The following is a 24,772-nucleotide window of genomic DNA, read 5'->3' on the forward strand; positions in this document are numbered from 1 at the left end:
GATTTATCTATTGAATGACAGCCACCATTATAGTACAGGATTCCCTCATCTCTCACTTGGACTATTTCATTGAATCATCATCACCCACCCTCTGCCAAAGTTTTTCTTTGTTGTTCTTATTTCTTAAACATTCTCTTTATGACTTTCAAATACATAGAAACATCAAGCATTTATTAAGTAAGCACTTATTATATACCAGGTATCTTTTCAATTTATCCCATTAGAATGTAAACTCCTTGAGGGCAGACAGCCTTGCTTACTTATATTTGTATCCTCAGCTCTTAGTATAGTGCTTGCCAGTAAGTACTTAATAAATGCTCAATGAAATATTCCAGGGGAAAGAACTAGGGTGGTTGTAAATCAGTCCGCATTTATTAAGTGGTTACAATGTGATAAGTACCAAGTCACAGACATAGTGATAAAAATTAAGTAATCCTTATCCTCAAGGAAAGTACATACTTTTGGACTGTGAGATGTGCAACATAAGTTCATGATAGAATCCTTGCCCAATAGTAGCCAGCCCTTTCTCCTTTGTAAACAAATTTTTATTTGTGGCTTTTGTTTTTATGTCACCTTAATTTTAAAATAGCTAATACCTATTCCCTTACCCAGGAAGACATCCCTTCTAATAAACAAAAGAAAGGGAAGCAAGGGAAAACAAATGTAAAACTAAGCAAATTGTAAACTGAGTCTGAGAACATTTGCAATGTTCCACACACATATATAGTTGCCACCTTTAGAGAAATGCAATGGAGATTTTTTTTCTCATCTCTTCTTTGGGGACAAGCTTACATATACGACTCTGTATGTATACCACTATTTATATTACCTACATGTCCTATCTTCTCTCCCTTTCCTTCCCAGAGAAATATCTTTTATAAATTAAATAAAAAGGAAGAAAAAAATTTAAATCCACAAAATTAACCAACATTGCAATGAAGTTTTACATTCCATGCAGTGTGCATATATAATGTAGTGATATTGTATGTATAACCTTGATCCTCCACTTTTGAATCCCATCTCCTACCAATAGTACAATACTTCTGTAAAATCAGACTGCCTTTGGAGTAGAAGAAGTGATTCTTTTCCTTTTCCTTTTCAAATCTGCGCTGAGTTATTCATCACATTACACTCCTTGTCCATAGGGAAGCTGGCCTGAATTTGGTTTTCTTCAGACAATAAGTTCCCAAATGTCATGTTCATCTGTTTCTAAAGAAACATCATCATTCAGAGTGTCATTACAAAGCTCTTTGTAGACGAGCAAAGTACCATCTACATTTGTTGTTGTTCATTTATCTTTGTGACTCCATTTGGGGTTTTCTTGGCAGAGATACTGCAATGATTTGCCATTTCCTTCTCCAGATCATTTTACAGATGAAGAAACTGAGGCAAACAAGGTTAAGTGATTTGCTCAGGTAACACGGTGTCTGAGATGGGATTTAAACTCAAAAAGATGACTCTTCCTGATACCAAATCCAGGGCTCTACCTACTCTGCTACCCAACTACCCATCATCTAAATAGTAAATGATAAAAAATGATTATTGCTGATTTTTTTTTTAGAAGGAAGCTCTCTAGTAAATCCAAGAAGTGGAAGTCAATATTTAACCTGGGACGTTCTGGCTCAGACTCAAAATCAAAACTGAACCGCAATGGAAGTGTTTTTGTGAGAGGACAGAGGCTTTCTGGTAAGTATGCTATTTTATGGTCCATCTACCTCAGCTTCTTCCCTTATTTAGTTTGGGCATTTAGAACTCTCTAGCCCTGAAAGATAAACTTGTATGTCTATCAAGATGATCATGATTCTTAAATACAAACATGTTGAACTTTTCCATTTTTTTCCCCAATTTTTTTTGCATTTTTATTTAAAGTTTTGAATTCAGAATTCTATCCCTCCCTCCCCTACCTCTCCTCTGAGACAATAAGCAATCAGATATAGGTCATACAAACATTTCTGTATTAATCGTTTTATACCAAAGGATTTGGATAAAAGGGGGAAAAAAATGAAAGAAAGGGAAAAGTAGCAGGCTTCAGTCTATATATGTACACTATCAGTTCTTTCTCTGGAAGCAGGTAGTATCCTTCATCATTAATCCTTTGGGATAGTCTTGAATCATTGGATTGCTGAGAATAGCTAAGTCATTCAGAATTCTTCATCGAACAATTTGCTATTACTGTGTACAACCTTCTCCTCTTTTTACTTGCAATGTTCCACACATATATAGTTGCCATAATGCCAACAATATTTACTTCATTATGCATCAGTTCATATAAATCCACAGTTTTATAGCTCTTTGGGCATAATTCTAAATTGCTCTTCAGGATGTTAGATCAGTTTACAACTTTACCAACACTGCATTAGTGTCCCAGTTTTACAATATCCCCTCCAATAGCCAAAATTTCCTTTTTTGTCAAATTAGCCAATTTGATATGTGTGAGGTGGTACCTCAGGGTTGTTTTAATTTGTATTTTTCTAACCTATTGTGACTATAGATAGCTTTGATTTCTTTGTCTGAAAATAGTTTCTTCATATTTTTTGACCATTTATCAATTGGGGAATGAATAACATATTTTTTAATAAATCTGTCTCAATTCTCTGTGTATTTGAGAAATGAAATCTTTATCAAAGATATTTGTAAAAATTTCCATCTTTTTGCTTTTCTTTTAATTTGGTTCCATTGGTTATATTTGTGCAAAAAGTTTTTGATTTTTATATAATCACAATTACCTCTTTTACATTTTGTAATGCATTCTATGTCTTCTTTAGTCCTAAATTATTCCCTTACCCATAAACCTCAAAGAAAAAACCAATTTCATTCTCTTTTAATTTGGTTATGATAACACCCTTTATCTGAAAATCATGAATCTATTTTGACTTTTTTTTGATCTAGGGTCTTTTTTATATATACACATATATACATACATTTACATTAATGCATAATCCTATATGGGTAGTTGTGAGTTTTCCCTGAGATTCGATCTTGAAACTACATTTAAAACTTTTACAAATTATCTGGAAAATGGAATTCAATAAAATATTAACTTATAAGCTTTTGTGGATACTAACATTTCAAAGTAAGAACAAACTACAGGAAAATTTCTCGAGGTTGTGTGATTTGTCAGAAAAAATATGTTTCACTTTGGTTCCATGTAGTGTCATGCACTGTTTTCTGATGTCTCTAATCATGCTTTTTCATCTGGGAAATGTCTTTTTTTTTAATAGTATTTTATTTTTCCAATTATGTGTAAAGACAAATTTTTAATAGTCATTTTTTTTAAATTTTGAGTTCCAAATATTCTCACTCCATCAACTCTTTCCTCTAAGAAATGGTAAGCAATTTGGTATAGGTTAACATAAAACATTTCCATATTAGTCATGTTGTAAAAAAAGAAACAGACCAAAAGAAAAAAGATACCAAGAAATTAAAGTAAAAATAGTATGTTTAAGTCAGCATTCAGATTCCTTTACTTTTTTCTCTGGATATAGATAGCATTTTTCATTATGAGTCCTTTCAAATTGTCTTGGATCATTGTAGTGCTGAAAATAGCCACCTCATTGATAGGTATTGTTACTGTACACAATGTTCTCCTGGTTCTGTTCACTTCACTTAGTATCAGTTCATACAAGTCTTCCCATCTGCTTGTCATTTCTTATTGCACAATAGTATTCCATTACATTCACATACCACAACTTGTTCAGTCATTTCCTAATCGATGGGCATCCTCTCAATTTCCAAATCCTCTACAAATGGAGGTGTTATAAATATTTTTTTACAAGGTCATTTTCCCTTTTTTTAAAATCTCTTTGATTTATCTCTTTAGTAGTGATATTGCTGCATCAAAGGATATGCACAATTTTATACATATATAGTTTACACACAGAACATTGTAATAAATGTTGTATAGAGATACAAAAATATAAATATACATTGGTATTTGTCATATATTCATAGGCACCTTTTTGTTGTAATAATACTTACTGAGATCTTTTCAGGATTGTCTCCTTCTCTGACATGTCATGAAAATTAACCCTTAAATAATTTTAAATCCGTCACATCCATTATCAATTTGTGTGTGTGTGTTTGTGTGTGTGTGTATTTGGCAATATCCATTGTTCTGTTCCATGCCTCAAAATTAAATGCAATTTCCACTTCTTCACTTAGTGTCTGGAACAGTGATAGGATAGATTCCATTTGTAATGGTTTGATTATAGCAATGAGGAGAATAGATCGTGCTAGAAAGATTGGCAAATTTGTTTCATCTATTTGATTAAATAGATGATGATGAATTTCTATTTGATGAATAGATTTCATCTATTTGTTTCATCTCTTTGATGTCCTTCTTTCAAAGTCATCTACAGAGGCTTTTAGGAGGATTTGACTTAGCTTGATCTCAAGTTGTCTAGATAAAAGCCAGAGTTTCTCTTGTATCTGACAAATGAGAGATTTGTAAAAAGGAATTTGTTGTCTTTGTCTCATTCAATCTTCAAAGTTTGCTCTTATTAACCCCTTCTCTTCCTGCCCCTCCTTTTTTTTAAATTACAAGATAATTGGACCTCTAAGAACTTAAGTATTCATGTTTTCTAATGGCATGCATAATTTTTTTTTAAATTATAGCTTTTTATTTATAAAACATATGCATGTGTAGTTTTTCAACATCGACCCTTGCAAAACCTTCTGTTCCAACTTTTCCCCTCCTTCCCCCCACTCCCTCCACTAGATGGCAGGTAGTCCATGTATGCATAATGTTAAGATATTTTAAAAATATAAGCATATGCTACCCACAGTCTAATATGGTGAGAAATACATTTAACCAGGAATCTAAAGACATAGGCTTTATTCCCTGTCCCCTCAGTTATTATTAGCTATGTGACCTTAAGAAAGTCACTTAACTTCTTACTTTGTTCTGAGATTCTATAAAATTGGAATAAAAGATTTTTTGGAAATAATGTTTTTAAAGCACTTAATAAAATTTAAAGTGCTCCATAGACATCAGCTATAATAATAATGATAGTTATCATTATTATTTTTTTTGATGATTTTGAGGCTCAAGTACAATGATGTATATAAATATACTTTGAAAACTGAAATGCCATACTATGCAAGGTGAATACTAAAATGGAAGTAATAGTGGTCATGGTGATTGTTTATACTGTTCTAAGATTTTACATCCATACCCATTTCAGTGCTATTAGTTGTTTAAAGAGAGGTTCCATATGGAAAGAATGCATATGTAGTCTAATTTGGCAAGTGCTAACTAGTTTTGCTGAATGTCCTTAAAAAAAATTTTTTTTAATTTTTTGTTTAAAAGATCATTGGATTTAGCAATGGACAAAATCTTAAAGCAGCAGTTCTCAAAGTGTGATCCAGGCAATCCTACCCTGTCAGGGGAATTCTCAAGATCAAAATTATTTTTGTAATAATATGATGACATTTTCATTTCTACTATGATAAATGTTGAGATATCTAATCCCATAAATGAAAGCTCTTTGGGAAAGCTTTGATTTTTAAGAGTGTGAATGGTCCTAAAACCAAAAAGTTTGAGAACCACTGTCTTTGAGAAATGTCTTTCTGGGGAAAAGAAGAAGGGGGATATATTTTCACATTAATGAAAAACAAAAAATATCAATACAAATGGAGAAATAAATAAGAAATAAGAAAAATAAACCTTGGCTATTTGGAATCCTACAGGAATGGGCTCTTCTGGATAGTTAAGTTTCTAGTATCTTAAGGATTTGTATGTTTAAGTTTTATTTTAATTAATTCAAATGGGAAAGGTTTTCAAACATATCACTTACTTTCCTGGTTCAACAGCATATTGAAAATAATTTAGTCCTTTTTTATTCTTTTGATGAATTTGTATCATGATTATGAATGTCAATTTGTATACTGTACTGTAAGACAAAGATTGCCTCCGGATATGCTCGAGTAGTTATAACTAATTGATCCAGGCTAAGATACCTTTCAGTTATTTTGCATTTTTAAAAAGTTTTCCTGCAGCTTCACAATCAACTGTCATTTCTCATTGTTGTCTTTTAAGTCTACCTAGCAAAACTCTTCCCTCACTTTTGAAATTTAATTCCTATAATTTTGAAGACTGTAACCAATCCTAGTAGTAATGAGTATAAGTAAGATTAGGTAGTGATAAACTGATAACTTCTTCTATAAATAAAATATGAGAACTTTAACAATGGGGGAATAATTAATAAATAAAAGGGAGGCTTCTTTGAAAAGCATCAGTAGTTGGTCCATGATTAAGTTTTTTGGGCTGGTAAATTCTACATGGAAAAGTCTCATATAGTTTTTTTCTACTACATATTAATATCTGATTATTTCTTCTAAGATACTATTTCTTCAGTGATATTGATACATTTTTCTTAATAACTGGGCTTTTGTGTTGTTTTGTTTTGTTTTTTTATAGAAAAAGCTACCATCCGACCTGCCAAAAGCATGGACTCCCTCTGTTCTCTGCCGGTAGAAGGTGAGACCTAGTAATTGATATCTGAATTGACTGTTTTGAGTATTGGTCTTTGGCATTCATAAATTTGCAAAAACCTCCATTTCTTGTGCAATCAGATCTGTTCTTATTCAATATTCAGTGTGAAGGACCAGTGGGACAGTGATGGTCAAATTTAGTCCTGATGCATATAGAGCAGTCCACAGAGCTTCTCAGAGGAGCTCTCTGACATGACCCCTAAGTACAGAAGTAATTAAGACTAACTTAGCTGGAGAGCTATGATTTTTTTTTTTTTTTTTTGAGAGCCATTTTCTTTATCATGAATAAGCTTGGTTCGAAGAGATTCTGCCATAAATGGCATGGAAAAAGGACTTTCTTGGGGTCATGGACTTCAGTTACAGAATGAGTGACATAAGAGTTTTAGACATGAATGATATGTTGATTGGTTAAGTTTGATTCTACTAATTAATTATGTGATTGAAGTAGGGGACCTTTCAAGGGGAAAAAGAATTGAAACAGGGAATAGAAAATGAGAGGTAAAAAAGTATATTTCATTCATCCATCCATTTATTTGTTAAATAATTTTTAAATATTTTTTCTTTTTATTTTCAAAATATATGCATAGTTTTTTAACATTCACCCTTGCAAAACCTTTTGTCCCCAATTTTGTTCTCCCTCCCCTTCCTCCTGCCCCCTCCTTTAGAGAGCAAGTAATCAAATATATATTAAATATGTGCAATTTGCACAATTATGTTGCACAAGAAAAATTAGCTCAAAAAGGGAAGAAATGAGAAAGAAAACAAAAATCAAACAACAAAAAAAGGTGAAAATACTATGTTGTGATGCACATTCAGTCCCTATAGTCCTCTTTTTAGATGCAAATGACTCTCTCCATCACAAGTCTATTGGAATTGGCCTGAACCATCTCATTGTTAAAAAGAACCACGTCCATCAGAATTGATTGCCACAAAATCTTGTCGTTGCTATGTACAATGTTCTCTCTTGGTTCTACTCACTTTATTGAGCATCAGTTCATGTAAAGTCTCCAGTTTTTCTGAAATCAACCTGATGATCGTTTCTTATAGAACAATAATATTCCATTACATTTATATACCATAACTTATTCAGCCATTCCCCAATTGATGGGCAGCTACTCACTTTCCATTTCCTACTCACTACAAAAAAGGCTGCTACAAATAGTTTTATTCATGTAGGTTTTTTCCTTCCTTTAAGATCTCTTTGGGATACAGTCCCAGTAGACACACTGCTGGATCAAAGGGTATACACAGTTTGATAGCCTTTGGGCACACTAAATTGCTTTCCAGCATGATTGGATCAGTACCAACAACGTATTAGTGTCCCAGTTTTCCCACATCCCCTCCAACATTTATCATTGTCTTTTCCTGTCATTTTAGCCAATCTGAGAGGTGTGTAGTAGTACCTCAGAGTTGTCTTAATTTGCATTTCTCTGATCAATAGTGATTTAGAACATTTTTTCATATGAGTAGAAATGGTTTTAATTTCTTCATTTGAAAATTGTCTGTTCATATCCTTTGGCCTCAATAATTTAAAAAAGTAATATATATACAAAGTTTAAATGAGATATAGCCCATGAACTTAGAATCTAGTCTGTGGAAAAGACAAACTATAATGCACTTTATTACATGACCAAGATATGAAAAATAAAATTCTCTGTGGAGAGGCAAAGTTGTTATTGACTAGTGAGAATTAGGTTTGGGAAAAGCTTCACACAGGAGGCTTTAAAGCATAGTTCAGAATTCAAACAGGGAAAGTTATAGTTACAAAGCATTCAGTGCCACTTCATTTTTGCTCTATTTCCATTATTGTAGTCATTTAAATATTTTATGTTTCTACATTTTTCCTTCTAATCAGTTTATTTAAGTCTTCCTATGTTTTTTAGAATTCTTCTATATCCTTATTAAACATCATTTAGGAATTACTAAAGAAGATAATCCTTTTGATTTTTCATATTATTTTTAATTACCTTATTGTTAATAATTTTAATGTCACAGCTTTTATGAAGGAATATTAACTGGGGAGGCATAACAAGATCAGAAATACAAAAACAGTAGATAATCCTTTTGAAAAAAAATTTTTTCAAGAAAAAAATCAATTGGGAATACTCAGTGACAGATTTTAGGGCGATCACTCCTCTTTACACTTAAGTCAAATGGAGGACATCCCTGACAAAGGGATAGCATAAGGAAAAGCATCAAGATGGGAGAAAATAGTATGTGGTAAGTGACACACATTGGTCTAATTTGACTGGAGCATAGTTTGTAAGGAGGGAAGTAATATTAGATTGGGTTGGAATAGGGAGTTTTGAATGTCTGACAAAGGAGTTCAAACTCCACTCAAAAGATAACAGAGAGTTCCTCAAATTTTGTGAGCTAATCATAATAATACCAGATCCGTGCATAAGAAAAATTAATCTTTCTTATAAGAATAAGTATGAAGAATGGAGTAGAGGAGGCAGAGACTGGTAAGAGCATTAGAAGTCTGTTAAAATAGTTTGAGTGGGTCATGGTGAAGGTGGAAATTGTGGAAATAATTGGGGACGAGTATAAGAGGTATTCTGAAGGTAGAATGTATGGGGCTTGCTAACTGATTGTCAGTTGTTCAGTTATTTTAGTTGTGTCTGCCTCTTCGCGACCTCATTTGGGTTTTCTTGGCAAAGATCCCAGAGTATTTTGCCATTTCTTTCTTTAGCTCATTTTATAGATGTATAAACTGAGGCAAATAGGGTGAAATGACTCGTCCAGCACCACACAGCTAGTAATTGTCTGAAGCTAAATTTGAACTCAATTCTTGCTGACTTCAGATGTGACTTTCTATGCACTGTTCTCCATCTAGCTGCCTTCATCAGTAACTAAGTTCAACTACATGTGCATAAAATTGCATATGCAATAGTTATAGCCATGACTGGTTTTGCAGCTGAGGAACTCTGGCTCTTGACTAACTTCCACAGCAATTTTCAGCAGGCTGCCACAAGGTGGTAATGCTATATTACAAATGGCACTGCCGTTCCTTTCTTGCCCCTAAGATTTAGAAGGTAGCTTTCTGTTCAAACCTCTTCCTACATTATAACTATACATTTCCTTGGCTTATTTTTTTAAAATAACAAATGCCTCTATTAAAATTAATCTGTGGCATATTTTTTTTCTTTTAACCTCACCTTTATTTGTGAACATATCCTTTCTTCCTCCCATGCAAAATAGGTCACTTCTTATAACAAAAAATGAAAAGCAGTTTAGCAAAATCAACTTTCAAGCAAGTCACACAGTATATATAATATTCCACATTCATATTCCTCCATCTCTGGAAAAAAAGTAAGGAAGATGTATTTCCTTCTCTATTCTTCAGGGTCAAGTATCAGTGTCATTTAATTTTTGTTCAATTTCTGTTATTGTGGTCATTAATATATTGTTATCATGGTTTTACCTTTTTCCTTCTAATCAGTTTATTTAAAATTTCCTGTATTTTTTATATGTCCTTATTATATATGCTTTAAGGAAGCCTAAAAAAGATAATCCTTTTGATTTTTCTAACCAATTTTTCTTATTATTTTCTTATAAATTTTAATTAGCTTATTGATATATCACCTAGCTTTTATGAAGGAATATAACTGGAAAGGCATAACAAGAACAGAAATATAAAACCCAAAGATAATCCTTTTTAATAATTTTTTTAAAGAAAAAATCAGTTGGGAATATTTAGTGACTCAGCTGATGAGACTAGTACTCATCTTAAATACTCAACTTTCTAGACTGTTAAAAAGTCCCTGGGGCCACCCCATTTCAGTTCTCCAAGTTTTATGCTTCAAAATTCCCTGTAGGACCAACCAGATCTGCCTGACCACTTCCCTTATGGGGAACTTTTCTCTTTCTAAACTCTGAGCCAGTCAAGTTCCATATCCTGTTATCTCTGTGCTTCTTCCCTGTCTGCTGTTTACTCCAGGGTTAGGTTGGGTTAGTTCAGAATTTTAGTTGAAGGAGGAAAGAAAAAAAGGAAACAAATATAACATCCCTGATCCTCTTTTAAAGTCCCCAAACCCCTAACCCTTTCTCTTTCTCTCTTCATGAATTTTTTAATAGATCCAAATTGGTGACTTCATATTTGCAGGGAACTCCCAATAAAGAAATTATCTCTACCAATGCAGATCATAGAAGGGACATCAGAGATGATTTACTTCAGTTTCTTTTTAGAAGTGTTTTGTCCAAAGTTATCATCAGAGGCAGCATCTGAACTCATGTCCTCTTACTCTACAATTAATCCTATTTTTCCAATAATTTTCTGCCTTGTAACTTATATTTTTAGAATTACCTGTGACACAGGTTACAGCTTGTGTATATCAGAGTTAGAATCTGAGTCTTGCTGATTTCTCTATGCCCAGCCTCATCTAATCATTAGAGGCTTTTATATTCATTTCTGGTTTTACTGTTTTCTTGATTAAGAAAACACTCACTTCCTTGCGAGTTCTCTCATTCTCTCCCCAAATCCTCCCCCAGTAACTCTTTAAATAAAAAGACTTAAATTTAAGAATTTCTTGAAGAACCAAGCACATTTTTGTCTGTAGTCCTTCTGGTGTTAAAACACAACCCTTCTCAGCTTGTATCTCCTAGCAACTTTAACAGCTGGCTTCTTCCAAAAATCCCTCATAGTTGGAAATGGCATTATTCCTTATGACTACACATAGAAAAAAGCAATTGAAAGGCTTTCAGCCAGTACTTGATTGATTTTACTGGCACTTTATCATCAAAGTTGATTGCTTTTTACTGAGATGCTATAGCTACTTTATTATTTCCATTTGTTTTTTCTTTTACTTAGGGGAAACCCAGTTATATGACAACACCCATCTCAGAATTCTGTTGTCAACCCATACACTCTCTTCCCCTCAAAGCTTGTTTTTGCACAGGTAGATATGTCCTGGTGTTTTGTACCTGAAAAATGGGCATGCATTTATCTGGATGAATAGGAACTTGTGTGTGTTTTTGCTGTCACAAAACTGTCCCTGTGTTTGCTCTGACTTCCCTAGGAAAGGAAGCCAAAGGACATTTCAATCGGGCTGTCACCACTGGAGGATTTTTTATCCCAACAATGAAACTGCAGACAACAAGTACTGGCAGCTCTTGTGATCTTAGCAAGCCAGAGGGTGAATGGGGACGGGTTGGAGGCCCAGCAGGAGCCGAGGGGGGAAAGGCTCCCCAGGCCCGTCCCCCTCCAGAGCAACTGAAGGTATTTCGAGCTGTGGAGGATCCAGAGAATGACCAGGCATCCCCGAAAATGCTTGCCATGTTCTACACTTCAGGTGATAGCTCCAGCAAGTCAGTCTTCACCAGCAGCCTCTTCCAGATGGAATCCTCCCCTCGTCACCAGCGGAAGGCTCTCAACATCTCAGAGCCATTTGCGGTCTCAGTACCCCTACGGGTGTCGGCGGTTATCAGCACCAACAGCACCCCTTGCAGAACACCTCCTAAGGAAATGCAATCACTCTCTAGCCTAGAAGAATCTTCTCTCCAGGGGGCTGAGGGTGGGGGTTGGCCTGGGTTTGAGGAGGAGAAGACATCGGTAACTGACGCTTCTGCAGGTAAAATTTCATTGATTTTGATAACATTTTCTTCTATTTCCAATGTGATTCCTCAAAGTGTGGCCAAATTCCTTTTATTTCAGTTGGCATTGGAGAAAGAGAAAGGGTCACTATTTTAAAGCATCCCCATCACATGTTCACAGATACAGAAAGAGAACAGAAACATATAAATAGAAACAATAATTGATAAATTCCTGAATCCAGTACCTGACTACCAAAAGCGAATAATTTGCCAACCTTTGTGTATTTTGGTTGGTATATACAAAGGAGCCTGAGGTCTATTCACCTTGAATTGATGTATTTTTTTTTTTTTTTTTTAAGATTCTAGTACCATTTTTTTACCTCAACATGAAACCATCTAGCTCTTAGCTGTCTAGTGTCATTGTGAATTCTTTTTGGTCCTGAAGAGAAGTATTTCCTGCATTGAAATCACATGAGCAGTTTCAGTTCCTAGAATCAAAATGAGATTGGGACATCTCCTTGTGTTGTGTGTTCCCCAGGTGGTTTTTATGTTACTAATAAGCCCTGTAGTCAGACTAAGCAAGGCTATATTTCTGTTGCTTGAGATCCACAATTAGAATAACATACCTCTCTGTGTTTGCTAAGAACAATAGTTTTATATGCAAAATTTCTGGACACATTTATTTTGTAGCTGAAATCTTATTTTTGAGTATCTTGGAATTTTTTCCTTGACTCATTTGTGAATATATTTTTATCCCTTTTCCCTAAATTATGATTTCTCTAAAGCTAGGAAGTCACCAGGGAAAAAACTGTAAGAATTAGGAAATCAGTCAATGGACAAAATATATTTTTGGATAGTTGTTCAAATTGCAAGGCACTGTGTGAAACAACTCTATGGTCTAGCTTCTTAAACTGTGGGGTGCAACCCCATATGGGATCTTCTAACTAAATGTGGCGGTCATGGTTTATTATCAGTAAATGTTTGATTTGTATATTTATTTATATATCTATATCCCTGAGGTCACATAAAAATTTCTCAAGGGAAAAGGGGTCATGAGTGAAAAAAGTTTAAGAAGCTCTGCTCTAGGGGACAAGTCTTGTCACTACTCTAATGTCTCTATCAGTACTGAAGTTCTGAGAATAAGTCTTAAGAAAAGAGACAGGCAGAGAGAATGATTGTTCAACTATAGCTATTTTAAGGGGACCACAAATTGCACACAAGAGAGAAAGTGAAACCACTGGAGACAACTCAGTGAGGAGTTTCTCTCATTTCTTGTAGGTCAGAGAGCTATCTGCCCAGCAATCTCTGTAGCATGAGTTTTTAGGGAAAGAAACTAAGTCATTTTAAATCATCAAGTTAACTAATCACTCATTTTTATTTCTACCACAGCTTCTGCACCTCAGAAATTAAGAACCATAAAGTCTGAATCTCTGGAAGATCCCAAACCAGTGCTTGAAAAGGAAAGGAGGGTGGAATGCAGTTGTAATCATTCCCCAGAGCAAAGTACCCACCCTGGAGAGAAAGAAGTCTCTGCCATCTCAGCAAACTTGCCAGTTTCAACTACGATAGAGAAGAGACATGATTTAGAGGAAGCCACAAAGATCAATGAAAGCCACCAGAGTGAGCCCACTGCTCAGCAGGATAACCCCAGGGATAAAAAAGAAGATGCTATGGTCCTTTCAGAAATGGTAAAGTAGCTGCAATGACTAATCTAATTTGAAGGCACCCCTCCCCCTTTCTCTGCCCTGTTTTCTAACTTGCTCAAGTTCAAAATATCTTCTTCAAGGCTAGAAGAAATTACAGATAATCATAAGTATTGTAGTTACATGTTAAATTTTTCATATAGTTAAAAAGTTCATATCAGAGATTTTTGTTCCATGTACAAATCTCCTTCTATTATATAATGTGTGTGTGTTTGTGTGTGTATACACACTTTATTTTGGTGTTTAAGATGAAAATTTTAAAAAAAGTTAAGGTTATGAAAAGCAAATGAACAAAAAAAAAATTAGAAAAATTCTAATAGCTAGGATTAGGAAGGACCATGGAGATAATAGATCAATGTCCTCATTTTTATAAATTATAAAATTGAGTCTTTGAGGGGTTAAGTGATTTGTCTTGAAATACAGTTACTCAATGGCTCAGTGGCCCAGATAGAACTTTAAGAAACAAACCCATTTCTTCTTTCTACATTCCAATAAATCTTTCCACTCTACCAAGTCCTCCAAAGCATTTACAAGCCCAATTAACTAACATAAGTACAGTATGTAATAAGTGTTTCATGAATGATGGGAGCCATTTAGAAGGAGTGTTTGAGAAATGCTGGGAAACACAAAGGGCAGTGGATAAAGTGTGGGGCCTGGAATCAGGAAAATCTGAGTTCACATCTGGCTGTAGACATTTAGTAGGTATGTGACCCTGACAAAGTCACTTAATCCTGTTTGTCTCAGTTTCCTCATCTGTAAAATGAGCTGGAGAAGGAAATGGCGAATCATTCCAGTGTCTTTACCAAGAAAACCCTCAGTGGAATCACAAAGAGTTAAACACAACTAAAAATGATGTTTTCAAAAGTTCTACAATGAACTGTTTTTCAGTAGGAGTAAAACAAGATTTGAGGTAGGGAAATTTTTAAAAATTGAAAACTTTCCCAAACTCTAACTTGAGTTACTTAATTTTAAATGAGTCTTTGGGCTTTGAGATTTGTTGGGTGGAACAATAGATAGAAAGAAGGAAAAACTAGAATCTTGACCACATTATGGGAGAAGATAGGCGATAGACTAATAAAATAAGTCAGAGGTTCAGGTGGTTAGAATTCTAAATTTTGGCTGCTGTGGTTTTATTTCATATATGTTATATTTAAGTGAGATATTTTTATTCATTCATTCTCCACTTACCAATGAAGGAATTTAGGGATGTATCTAGCATCAGAATCTTCACAAACCAGCTATTTCAGTTTCCCTAAGTCCAAGTTAGAAAGCCCTGGTGACTTCCCTGTAGAATGTCATCTCCTTGAGGACAGAGACAATTTCACTTTTGTCTTTGTACTCTTACTGTTATCAAGTAAGTTTTGCATATGATAAGGACATAAGAAATGTTTGTTAAATGAATGAGCAAACTGGGGAGGAAAAAAGAAACCTGCTAAGTTGATAACAGAATTTTTGATATATTTCAGGATGAAGATGACTCTTCGAGTGCTTTGATGTGGCCTGAAATTCAACAAGAGCTGAAAATCATTGAGTCTGAGGAAGAGCTCCAGGCCCTACCATCAACTGCCCCAAAGATCAGCACTGATCAAACAGCTTCAAGTCCAAAGACCACTCTTTCTCCTTGGACAAGGGGCTTCCCTGATGAGTCCAGCCTGTCTGCAGTCACAATGGAAGAAATTCCAGATAAAACCATTCAAGTCTCAACTTCAGAAGGTGCTGTGGTCCCCATGACTGGAACTAAGGGAGACCCTGACCAACTCCACAACCATCAGAGGACTGAAAAAGAAACAAAACTATTATCTGAGCACAGTAAGCAGGGGGACTCTCCAAGGACTCCCATGCTGGAAATGATTCCACCTGATTCTGCTTCTCCACAGGACAATCTACTCATGGGGAGCTCAGGGAATGTACTTCCACCTCCCCAACCTCAAGAGCAAACTCTTCAGAAAGAAGACTCTTTGACAAAAAGCCCTGAAAAAGAAGAAACTTCAGAAGCTATGGGAGAAAATTCTCATTCAGACCAAACTCAGGCTGTGGACAGTGCTAGTGACCCCAGCAGCTTCTATCAGAGAGAAGACGTTCTCTCAGCACAGGGTGAAAAGCAGAGCCCCAAGGAGAAGGGAGAGAAATTGGTTTCTGAGGGAGAAGGCCCACTAAGGGAATTGGGGGCCTCGCCACATAGAGCCAGTCTAATGCAGGAAACGTTTGATTATGATGAAGAAGACACCTCCACTGACATTGCACCACAGAGTTTAGAAATGGTAGAGCCTTGGGAAGACCATCAATGGGTCACAAGCCCTCTTCATTCCCCAACACTGAAAGATGTTCAGGGAACTCGGCCGCAAGAGCTCCTCCTCCAAAATCAAAGAGAGAAGAGGCTCCCTCACAGACCCATTTTTGTTCAGAGTCATTCCCTAGATAGCGAACCTACCATGAAAAACCAATGGACTCATCCATTCCCATCATCGAGTAGCTGTGTCAGTCTGGGGTCTTTGATGGCTTTTGACCCCTTTCAGCTGCTGCCCCCCAACAGAGAAAAAGGTGAATGGGAAAAGAAGGCACCAACTCATTCCAAAGAGATCTCAGAGCCAGGGGGAACAGAAGAGGACTTTGGCCTTAATTCAGGAAGAGATGTACAATCCAAAACAATAAGAACTAGTCCTGATGGCTTCACAGAGAAGGAAACGAAAATAGATGAAGAAAACCTTTCACCAAACCCTTCAATGACCATGAATCAACGAGATAACTGTGGCTTAGCCTTGGAGAATGTTAGGGAAAATAGTCCATCCGGAGGTCAGGACAAGGCAAGCCCTGAAATGTCTCTTGTTCCCAAAGGTGAGTTGCTTACTTCCTCCAAGTTACAGCCAACAAGTAATGATTGTGTACCTCCTAAAGGGAAGAATAGACCCTCTTCCCTCAACCTGGACTGTGTACCTCTTGTAAATGACTTCTTTAGGTTTGAGAATGTGATTTCACTCAGTTCACCTGGAAGCCAACTGTTTGACCAAGGAGAAGCTAAAAGGGAAGGTCCCAACTACCCATGGTCCCCCATTTGTATGACCTCACCCCACAGTACAGCAGACCCCTGGAGAGCTCACTGTGGTGCCCAGGACTTAGACATGGTCACTCATGCCTTAACAGGCCGTCGTAATTCTGCCCCCGTGAGTGTGTCAGCAGTGAGAACTTCCTTCATGGTCAAAATGTGCCAGGCCAAGGCTGTGCCTGTCATACCACCTAAGATTCAGTACACACAGATTCCACAGCCCCTTCAGGCTCAGAACACAGGGGAAGATGCCCTTCCCTCTGCAGAGAAGGCCAAAGCAGAGGCCAGCCCTACTGATGGGACTCCTCCAAAGGAGGAGTCCCCTCCTTCCCCAGGGAGACCTCAGGAGGAGAACACCAACCAAGAAGGAAAGGGAAACATCGATTCCATCCAAATGGACTCCACATCTTTTGAGACTGATGACCATGCTCTTTCTCCAGATGCATGTGTGTCTTGCCTTCTCTCCTCCCAGGATGCTTCAGCACCCTGCAGAAAACGTACATCAGAAACAGAACCACCTGGGGACAATCCACTTTCTTCAAAAATTGAGCGGTCATCTGGGATGTCCAAACCTTTCCACAGGTCAAGACCAGGAAGACCTCAGAGCTTAATCTTGTTTAGCCCTCCTTTCCCTATCATGGATCACCCATCTTCCTCTTCAGACTCCAGGGCCCTACTTTCCCCTATCAGAAGCCCTACCCAAACAATTTCTTCGGGTCTCATTTGTGGTGAGCTGGCTGAGAACACATGGGTGACCCCAGAAGGAGTCACACTTAGGAACAAAATGACTATTCCTAAGAATGGCCAGAGACTAGAGACCTCAACCAGTTGCTTTTACCAGCCCCAGAGGAGATCAGTGATTCTGGATGGAAGAAGTGGAAGGCAAATAGAATGACATCAGCTTACTCCCCACTCCTTCACTTGGAACCTTCTCCTGCCAGGGCTCTGTTAAAATTTGCCTGGGTATTATCTTATGGTCAACTCTTTTATTCCAGAGGAAAATTTGACAGCTTTGGGATTTTCCAGGCCTCTTATTTCACTTTTTTTAGCCTTTCTTCTCACAATCTTGAGGTCATTCATGTGCCAGAAGGATTGGGGTGCTTGGTAGAAGGGCAAAGAGACAAAATTCAGATCAGTCCATTTTCCTGCTTATTAACAGATGAAGGAAAAAGTGTTCATCGAGAGAGATGACTAAAATGCAATTTAGAAATTATTTGTGAATTGCATTTATTCATCCATGCTATCTTTATCCAATACTATTGAGAGCTGGCCATAATAATACCCTTTGCAACAAAGAAAAATCTTTTTCCTATATCAGAAGACATTATTTCTGAAGTTTCTGGTTTCTTGTTCTCCATGTTATTTAATGCTTTTTAAAGCTCATGCTTCTTTAGTAACTTTCTAATATGCTTCATAAAAATTCTACTATCAGAAAAAAGAGATTTGGAAATATAAACCTACTGTGCCCTTAGAAATTTAGGCAGGTAGATTAACAAATACACTTTTTCCTTGGTGGTTCTACACCTGTCCATGCCATCAAGCTGGTGCTACTGGCTATAAGTACAGCATAGAAAATAAAAACACACAATTACAAATCCTGTGATTGACACCAATTAAAAAGAGAATTTTTTTCAATTTGTATTTAGCTGTGTGTGAATTTGCCTGCCTTTCTCAATGACATACCCAGTAATTCAGAGAAAGACATTTGAGGGCTATGATAATGATGGATGCTCTTTTTATTTGGGAGCACTGCAGTGCTAAATTGCTTTCTTCCAAATCTTTCTAATGTCAGTGACAGAATGGTATAATATATAAACTCCCTGCATAGAAAATTGGGGGTGGTGCCAGTACTTTTTAGTTGGTAGGGATAGATTTCATCCTTCTCCCTGAAAGGGATGATTCTAGGGAGTGAAGAATGGAGAAAAAGGAGACAGTGACTAGTGAGAAGGTTCCTCCCCCCCACCTTATCCATGCCAATATAAGAGCCTCCCTTATAGAAGATACATTTAATTGTAGCCAACAAATCACCTTCCTTTTCCCTGCCCTCTCAGTTCTCATGGACTGATTTGAGAGAACCCTTCTCTCTTAATCCATCCTCCTGATCGTAATACATGCTCCTTACTCTACTTCTTCCAGATATTTAAGGAATAATCTAGCCTGACTCTTCCTCCTTTTTTATTGGATGGAAGAAAACTGAGCATGATCTAGAGTCAGGTTTTTGGAGACAGCATTCCAGTTTCAATCCTACAGAAAACAAAACAAACCTATATACCAGTTCATTTTGCTTGCACCTCAGTAAAGGAAACCTTCCTGTTTGAAGGGAAAATGAAAATGGGATCATATTAGTGATACTTTTCTTAGTAGCCCCTTTCATCATCCTTTTTTCAGGTCAAGTCCGGGTTAGATCTACTATTCTGCCCAGAATCACGCACCATAGAATTGGGCAGGATGCTGTTCTGGCCTGGCCTGATGGCATTCCACTCCATCCACAAAGAGGACTTTAGAAATCACCTGGTCCAAGACTCTATTTTATGGATGAGAAATATAAGGCCCAAAGTAAAATGATTTGCCTAAGGCCATGCAGCTAGCAAGTGAGAGGGCTCAAGAGTAGAGCTTACACTTTCTTTCCAATAAACCAGAAGAGTAAGCATGAATTTTTTTCTAACTGGTATCTTGATCAAAAATATCTGACAGTTCACTCTATAAGACAAATCAAGTCAGCTGATTTGGGAGAAAGTCTTACATACCAGGAGAATTAAGACAGGTTGAAAAAAGAGGTTGAAGATCTTTGGCTTGTTTTGATATATTTCTAGCAGAGGCAATAAAAATGGTGAAATGAGCATGGCAAAGAAGGCAGATATTCAATTGATCTATAGGAATGGGTTTGATTGACATATAATATTATTCTGGGGTTACAGTGAGTAAAAGTAATTGTGATGACATTATGAATTTGATGTCCAAGAATTTCAAGTATTAGATTAACTTCCTGTGCTAAAGTTACATTTCCACCCTTAGAAAAATTAGCTTATGAGACACAATTTAATCACCAGGCTCTTGTCAACTGCTTTTTGATATCGACCATTTTAACATCTTTCCCATATGAACTGCATTTTAGAACATAAAAGATGAAAATATCAGCATTTTGCTTCAGTCAGGAAACCTTTGAGCTCAGCATATATTTTGCATATTTTGAATTCTTGATTGTAACACACTAGAGCATATTTTTGTTATTTTGCTATAAGACTGAAAAGCCATTGGTTTGCCTATTAATAAGTAACTACATTTTCAGTGCTCAGTGTTTGATTTTATATATGTGTAAGCATATTCACACATGTCTTTAGTTTGACTTTAGATTCTGACACTGTATATTTATAGAAGCATCTTCAAGAGTCTAAGTGGAAGTTCTCTAAATATACATTGAAATTTGCCTAGAGACAAATAGAGATGTTCTTTTCTCTGCTGTCCTCACAAGCCAGTCAAATCCCACATGCTGACTTTTCCTCAGAATGCCTCTGCTGGAATTTGAGAAACTATCAATAATTTTCTATGAATGAATTGCCCTCTTCTTCCCCCCAAAAATGATATCTTCTTTATTCTATTTGATTTCTGGAGAAATAGACTAATTATTAAGATTTTCTCAGACATGGCTGTATATGCAGGTCTGGTACTAAAGAAATCCTTGCAATATTTGTAAATAGAAAGGGAAACCCCTCCAAAGCTTATTGTAACACTTTGAAACAACTGAGTAAAAAGTGACCCAGTTGAGGTCATTGTCCACAGAGGAAAAATACCTTGGATTTTCCCATTCGTTCCCTTAGTTTATATACTGAATTTATATTCTCTGTGAGTAGAAGAGAAATCAGGGCTGGCCATCTGTGACTGGGGAAGTTATGATGCTGGGCCATTTCACAATATAACTATTTCAGGAAGATGTTGCAGTATTATAGACCTGTTCTTATGCTGGAAAGAAAATGCTTTAATACCAACTCCTTGGGGAATTCCCCAACCTATATAAATTTTATACTATTTAAACATATGCCATTAATAGAGAAGCAATTGAATTTAGTCATAGAATGGCCAGAGTAGGCCAAAAATTGATGATACTATCAAAATAAACTAGATTCAAGATATCTATATGTAGAATTCTAATAAAAATTGAAGTTTTAGTTTAATTCATTTGAAAAGGAAGGAAAGAAAGAATGAAAGATGATCTATAGTGAAGTCTGAATTGAAATATTTCTAGGGATATTAAAAATCCAAGCATCAACCACCAGCAGCAACAGTAAATATTAAGTGCTTTCTATGTACAAGATACTTTCACAGTTCCATAAATATTTGTTAAACAATTTATTAATTCCTAATGTAACTCCAAATTATGAAGAAAAAAAGACGAGCAGTTGAGGCAGAGCTTTTAGAACTAGAAACACTAGGATTGAGATAGAAGGCAATGCTGCTTATGTCATGTTACTTTTTATGTCTACCCCTTTCCAGATCAGGATTTACCAAAGGCTGCGTGGTTTCCAAGAGAGTAAGAGCACTTTTTGAGATTATTCAAATCCAAATGAAATGTCAACAGATTAGATAACCATACCTTTTCATCCTGTATACTTTTTTCCCCATTTTTTCCAGATAACAGAGAAAATACTCCATAAAAGGGTCTGTTCAGTGTCCTGAGAACTTTTTAACATTCTATTGGTACCAGTACCAACATTGGGACTGTCTTTTTTTTATCTCTCACATTTGATCCATGACCACTTCACTTCCTTTTCTAATAATACAAGTCCTAGATGATCCCTTTCAGGTTTATCTTAAATAAATAAAACCAGGAATATTTTAGGTGTCTGGACAATATTCCAATTTTTAATATTTTGTTTTGATGACTTTGATGAACTAGTTCCAAGTTAGGCAGGTGTTTGTTTTGCATATCTTCAAGTCAGAACTAAGGTTCAAATGGTTTTAAATGACTCTAATTGGTTCTGTCTCTGGATCCTATCTTCTTACCTGAAAATGGGCAGGTTCACATATGATATTCTTCAATGGTGGATTTTAGAAGCTTCACTTAAGTTCTAACAAGTTAGATAATTATATTTATTTCTATTGTTTCTTAGATATGGCAGAATCAGAAGAGCTAGCCCAAATTGGGCAGAATGGGAAGGATGACAGGGAATAGGGAATATTTATGTGTCTTGGAGCCTCCTACATGAAGGGACACTACTAACTACCAGATTTATATATCTGAATAGCAGTAGAAGATCTCAGACGTATGACTCACCTAAATAGATGAGAGTCATACTGTATTATGGCCTAGTCTTTCAGATGATGCCTTGAAGCTTAGGGTGATGTGTTCCCAGAAGGGTAATTCCAGATACTTTAAGGGGTAGAAGTGAGGCAGACCAATCTCTTGTCTGAAAAAGAATAAATAGCCCTCAATACAACCCAATTATAGTAAGTAAGGGGCAGAGAAGGAAGTGAGCAACTCTATAAACATGGAAGTGATAATTTAAGTATGAGGAGTGATTAGCTGGGAGCTCTACCATTTCAGAAAGCATGTAACTGGGGATTATCCCATTATGTCAAGCACACAACAGTATTTTTTGATAGTAAGGAGGGAAATGTGAATAAAGGTTATTTTTCTAACCAAGTGAGGGAGGGAAAGGATAGGAAGTCCATGAAGAACCACCATATTATTGGATTGTATATTATTGGGTGAGTTACAAGGATTTGTGATAATTTAGCACCATAGTACTTCATGATTTATGATTTTGCAAGGTGAAGCACTTTTCCAAAGGTTTCTATTTGAAAGCCACAGGATTTCAGTTGTATGCTGAAATTCATGAACCTGTATAATCAAAAAATTTTTTTCTGATTTAAAATAAAATGTATGAATAAATATTACATTAAACATATGCAGAGAAACATAATGTGTAATTAAAGATAAAATTGTTATATGCTTCCAAAATGTATACTAATAAATATTTTAAAGTATAGTGTTTGTGTTGAGAAAATGAACATAAGGAGGTGTTAGGATGCTCGTTAGATCATGCCAATGACAGAATAAAGGAGTATCTCTCATGCATTTACAAGGCATGCTTTTAGATTGCCTGGGCTTTGTTTGGGGTAATTTCTGGGATTGGGATGAGGTTTGGGAATGGGGTGAGGGTGGTATTGGTCTTGAAACTGGCAGTCGAGTTTTATGTTGGGATTGACATTGGGACAATGATGGTATGGCAACTGTACTGATTGGCACTAGATCACACAGAAAATAGAAAGGTTCCCAGAAATCATTTAAGTCCAATTCCTACTCCTTTACCATCATTTTATAGATGGAAAATAGCAGACTCAGGGCAAGTGGTTTGCCCAAGGTCACACAGCTAGTTTAGTGATAGTTGGGAAGAAGCCACCTTTCACTTTACATAAAACCAGGCTTAGTATTGGACCCAATTTCAGGCCCAGTGTTTAAAGTAGAGATGGAAGGGTTGGGGTAGGCTTGATTGTGTGTGTCTTAAACCCTTAAACTAGGGAAGTTGAGACTGGTGGATCATAAGCTCTGAAGTTCTGAATTGCAATGAGCTAAGTCAACTGGTTTGCAGCTAGTTTGGTACCAGTATGATGAGCCCTCAGACACAAGAGGCCACCAGACTGGCTAAGGAGAGGTGGTCCAGGTTGGAAATGGGAGCAGTCAAAGCTTCCATACCAATCAGTAGTGGTATTAAGTACATGAATTTCTGCTGCACTTTCAGCCTGGATGAAATAAGGAGAGCTAATTTACAGCAAAAAAAGATGAAGGTCAAAGGAATGGGTATTCACACATTGACATAGGATTGGGACTTTACATTATAATAGCACTATGCACTACCTCCCAGGTCAAACTTCTGGACTGAAAAAATAGAAAACTGCATTAACATAGATTCACCTTGAAAGGTGCTTTTTGATGCTGACAAAGAATGTTCTCTCTCAAATTAGGGCTGTCTAGAAAAACCTCAAGACCCACAAGAAAACATAGTTCCTGGTGAATGACTTGTGAAAACTCCCACAACTGAGATAAATTTTGTCCTTTGATTAAGATCATAGCTTTACAACTATTCGACAATAATTCCACATTTTCTCATATTTTGGCCAGACTGGCAATATTCTGGGGTTTAACTGAGCTCAATTTTACTCTTTCAAGAGCCTAGAGATAGGTAATCTATCTTTTAGATTTAGATTTAGGCTACTCTAAGTTTCAACTGAATTTCATCTAATTCCCTCTAGACTCTACATCTACATATTAAATTTTCCCAAATTATTCTGGACTTCAGATGATTTGTGAATGTAGAGCCCCAGAACTTCCTCAGGGGAAAGAACTTTCTAAATCAGAAATTAGCCAGCTTTTTTGAGTAGAGTTTGATTTGGAAACAAAAGGGTTGCTAAGTTCATTTTAAAACTAATGTCACACCAAAGAAGTATTTCAGAAGTACAGGTACTCACTTGATAAACCTAGGATGGTAAATTCTCACTTGGTAGATGGTATTTGAGAATTACAGTAGCAAAAACAAAACAAACAAAAAATCCCTCCTTCCACCCCCAACTTGAATCACCCTATGGCCAATCTAGGGACAAGAAGATTCTTAAATTTAGTAAAATTGGTGCTCAGCTAAGTTATATCATGTCTGCAATAGAAACTTCCTCTTGATGGTAGCTACTAAGGCTTTCGTTCTTTTGACATAATCTTCAAGAACTCAGAGGCACTTCCACACTATGATGAGCTACCACAATATAATTTTAGTGGAGATTCACATACCAATCTTAAGATAAAGACTGGAAGCTTCAGTGCATGCAAGGGCTTGGGGGGGAAAATGCTGTTGTCTATACCTAAGGACCAACACTTACAGGTCACAAAGGGTGGGTCTTAAGTGTGGCAATACCTGCTACTCATACTCAGGAACCAAGTAAGTCCCTCATCCTTATAGAAGTACAGAATCTTTTCAGTTGGAAGCAACCCTCTTGGAATCTTCTACAATGA

At 36.3% G+C, this 24,772-nt stretch overlaps 1 protein-coding gene across 1 annotated transcript in view; it reads left to right on the forward strand.

Moving 5' to 3' along the window:
• The window catches only part of ARHGAP31 (Rho GTPase activating protein 31), a 167,510-nt gene extending 144,645 nt beyond the window's left edge, over positions 1-22,865 (forward strand). The window contains exons 8-12 of the mRNA XM_023499041.2: positions 1,562-1,686; positions 6,419-6,478; positions 11,511-12,062; positions 13,414-13,712; positions 15,194-22,865. Of these exons, the coding sequence (XP_023354809.1) occupies positions 1,562-1,686; positions 6,419-6,478; positions 11,511-12,062; positions 13,414-13,712; positions 15,194-17,665 (3,508 nt within the window). The 3' untranslated portion in view covers positions 17,666-22,865. The remainder of the gene's footprint in view (positions 1-1,561; positions 1,687-6,418; positions 6,479-11,510; positions 12,063-13,413; positions 13,713-15,193) is intronic.
• The last annotated feature ends 1,907 nt before the right edge of the window (positions 22,866-24,772 follow it).

Source organism: Sarcophilus harrisii, chromosome 3 (assembly GCF_902635505.1).
Source record: "Sarcophilus harrisii chromosome 3, mSarHar1.11, whole genome shotgun sequence".
Taxonomy (NCBI): Eukaryota; Metazoa; Chordata; class Mammalia; order Dasyuromorphia; family Dasyuridae; genus Sarcophilus; species Sarcophilus harrisii.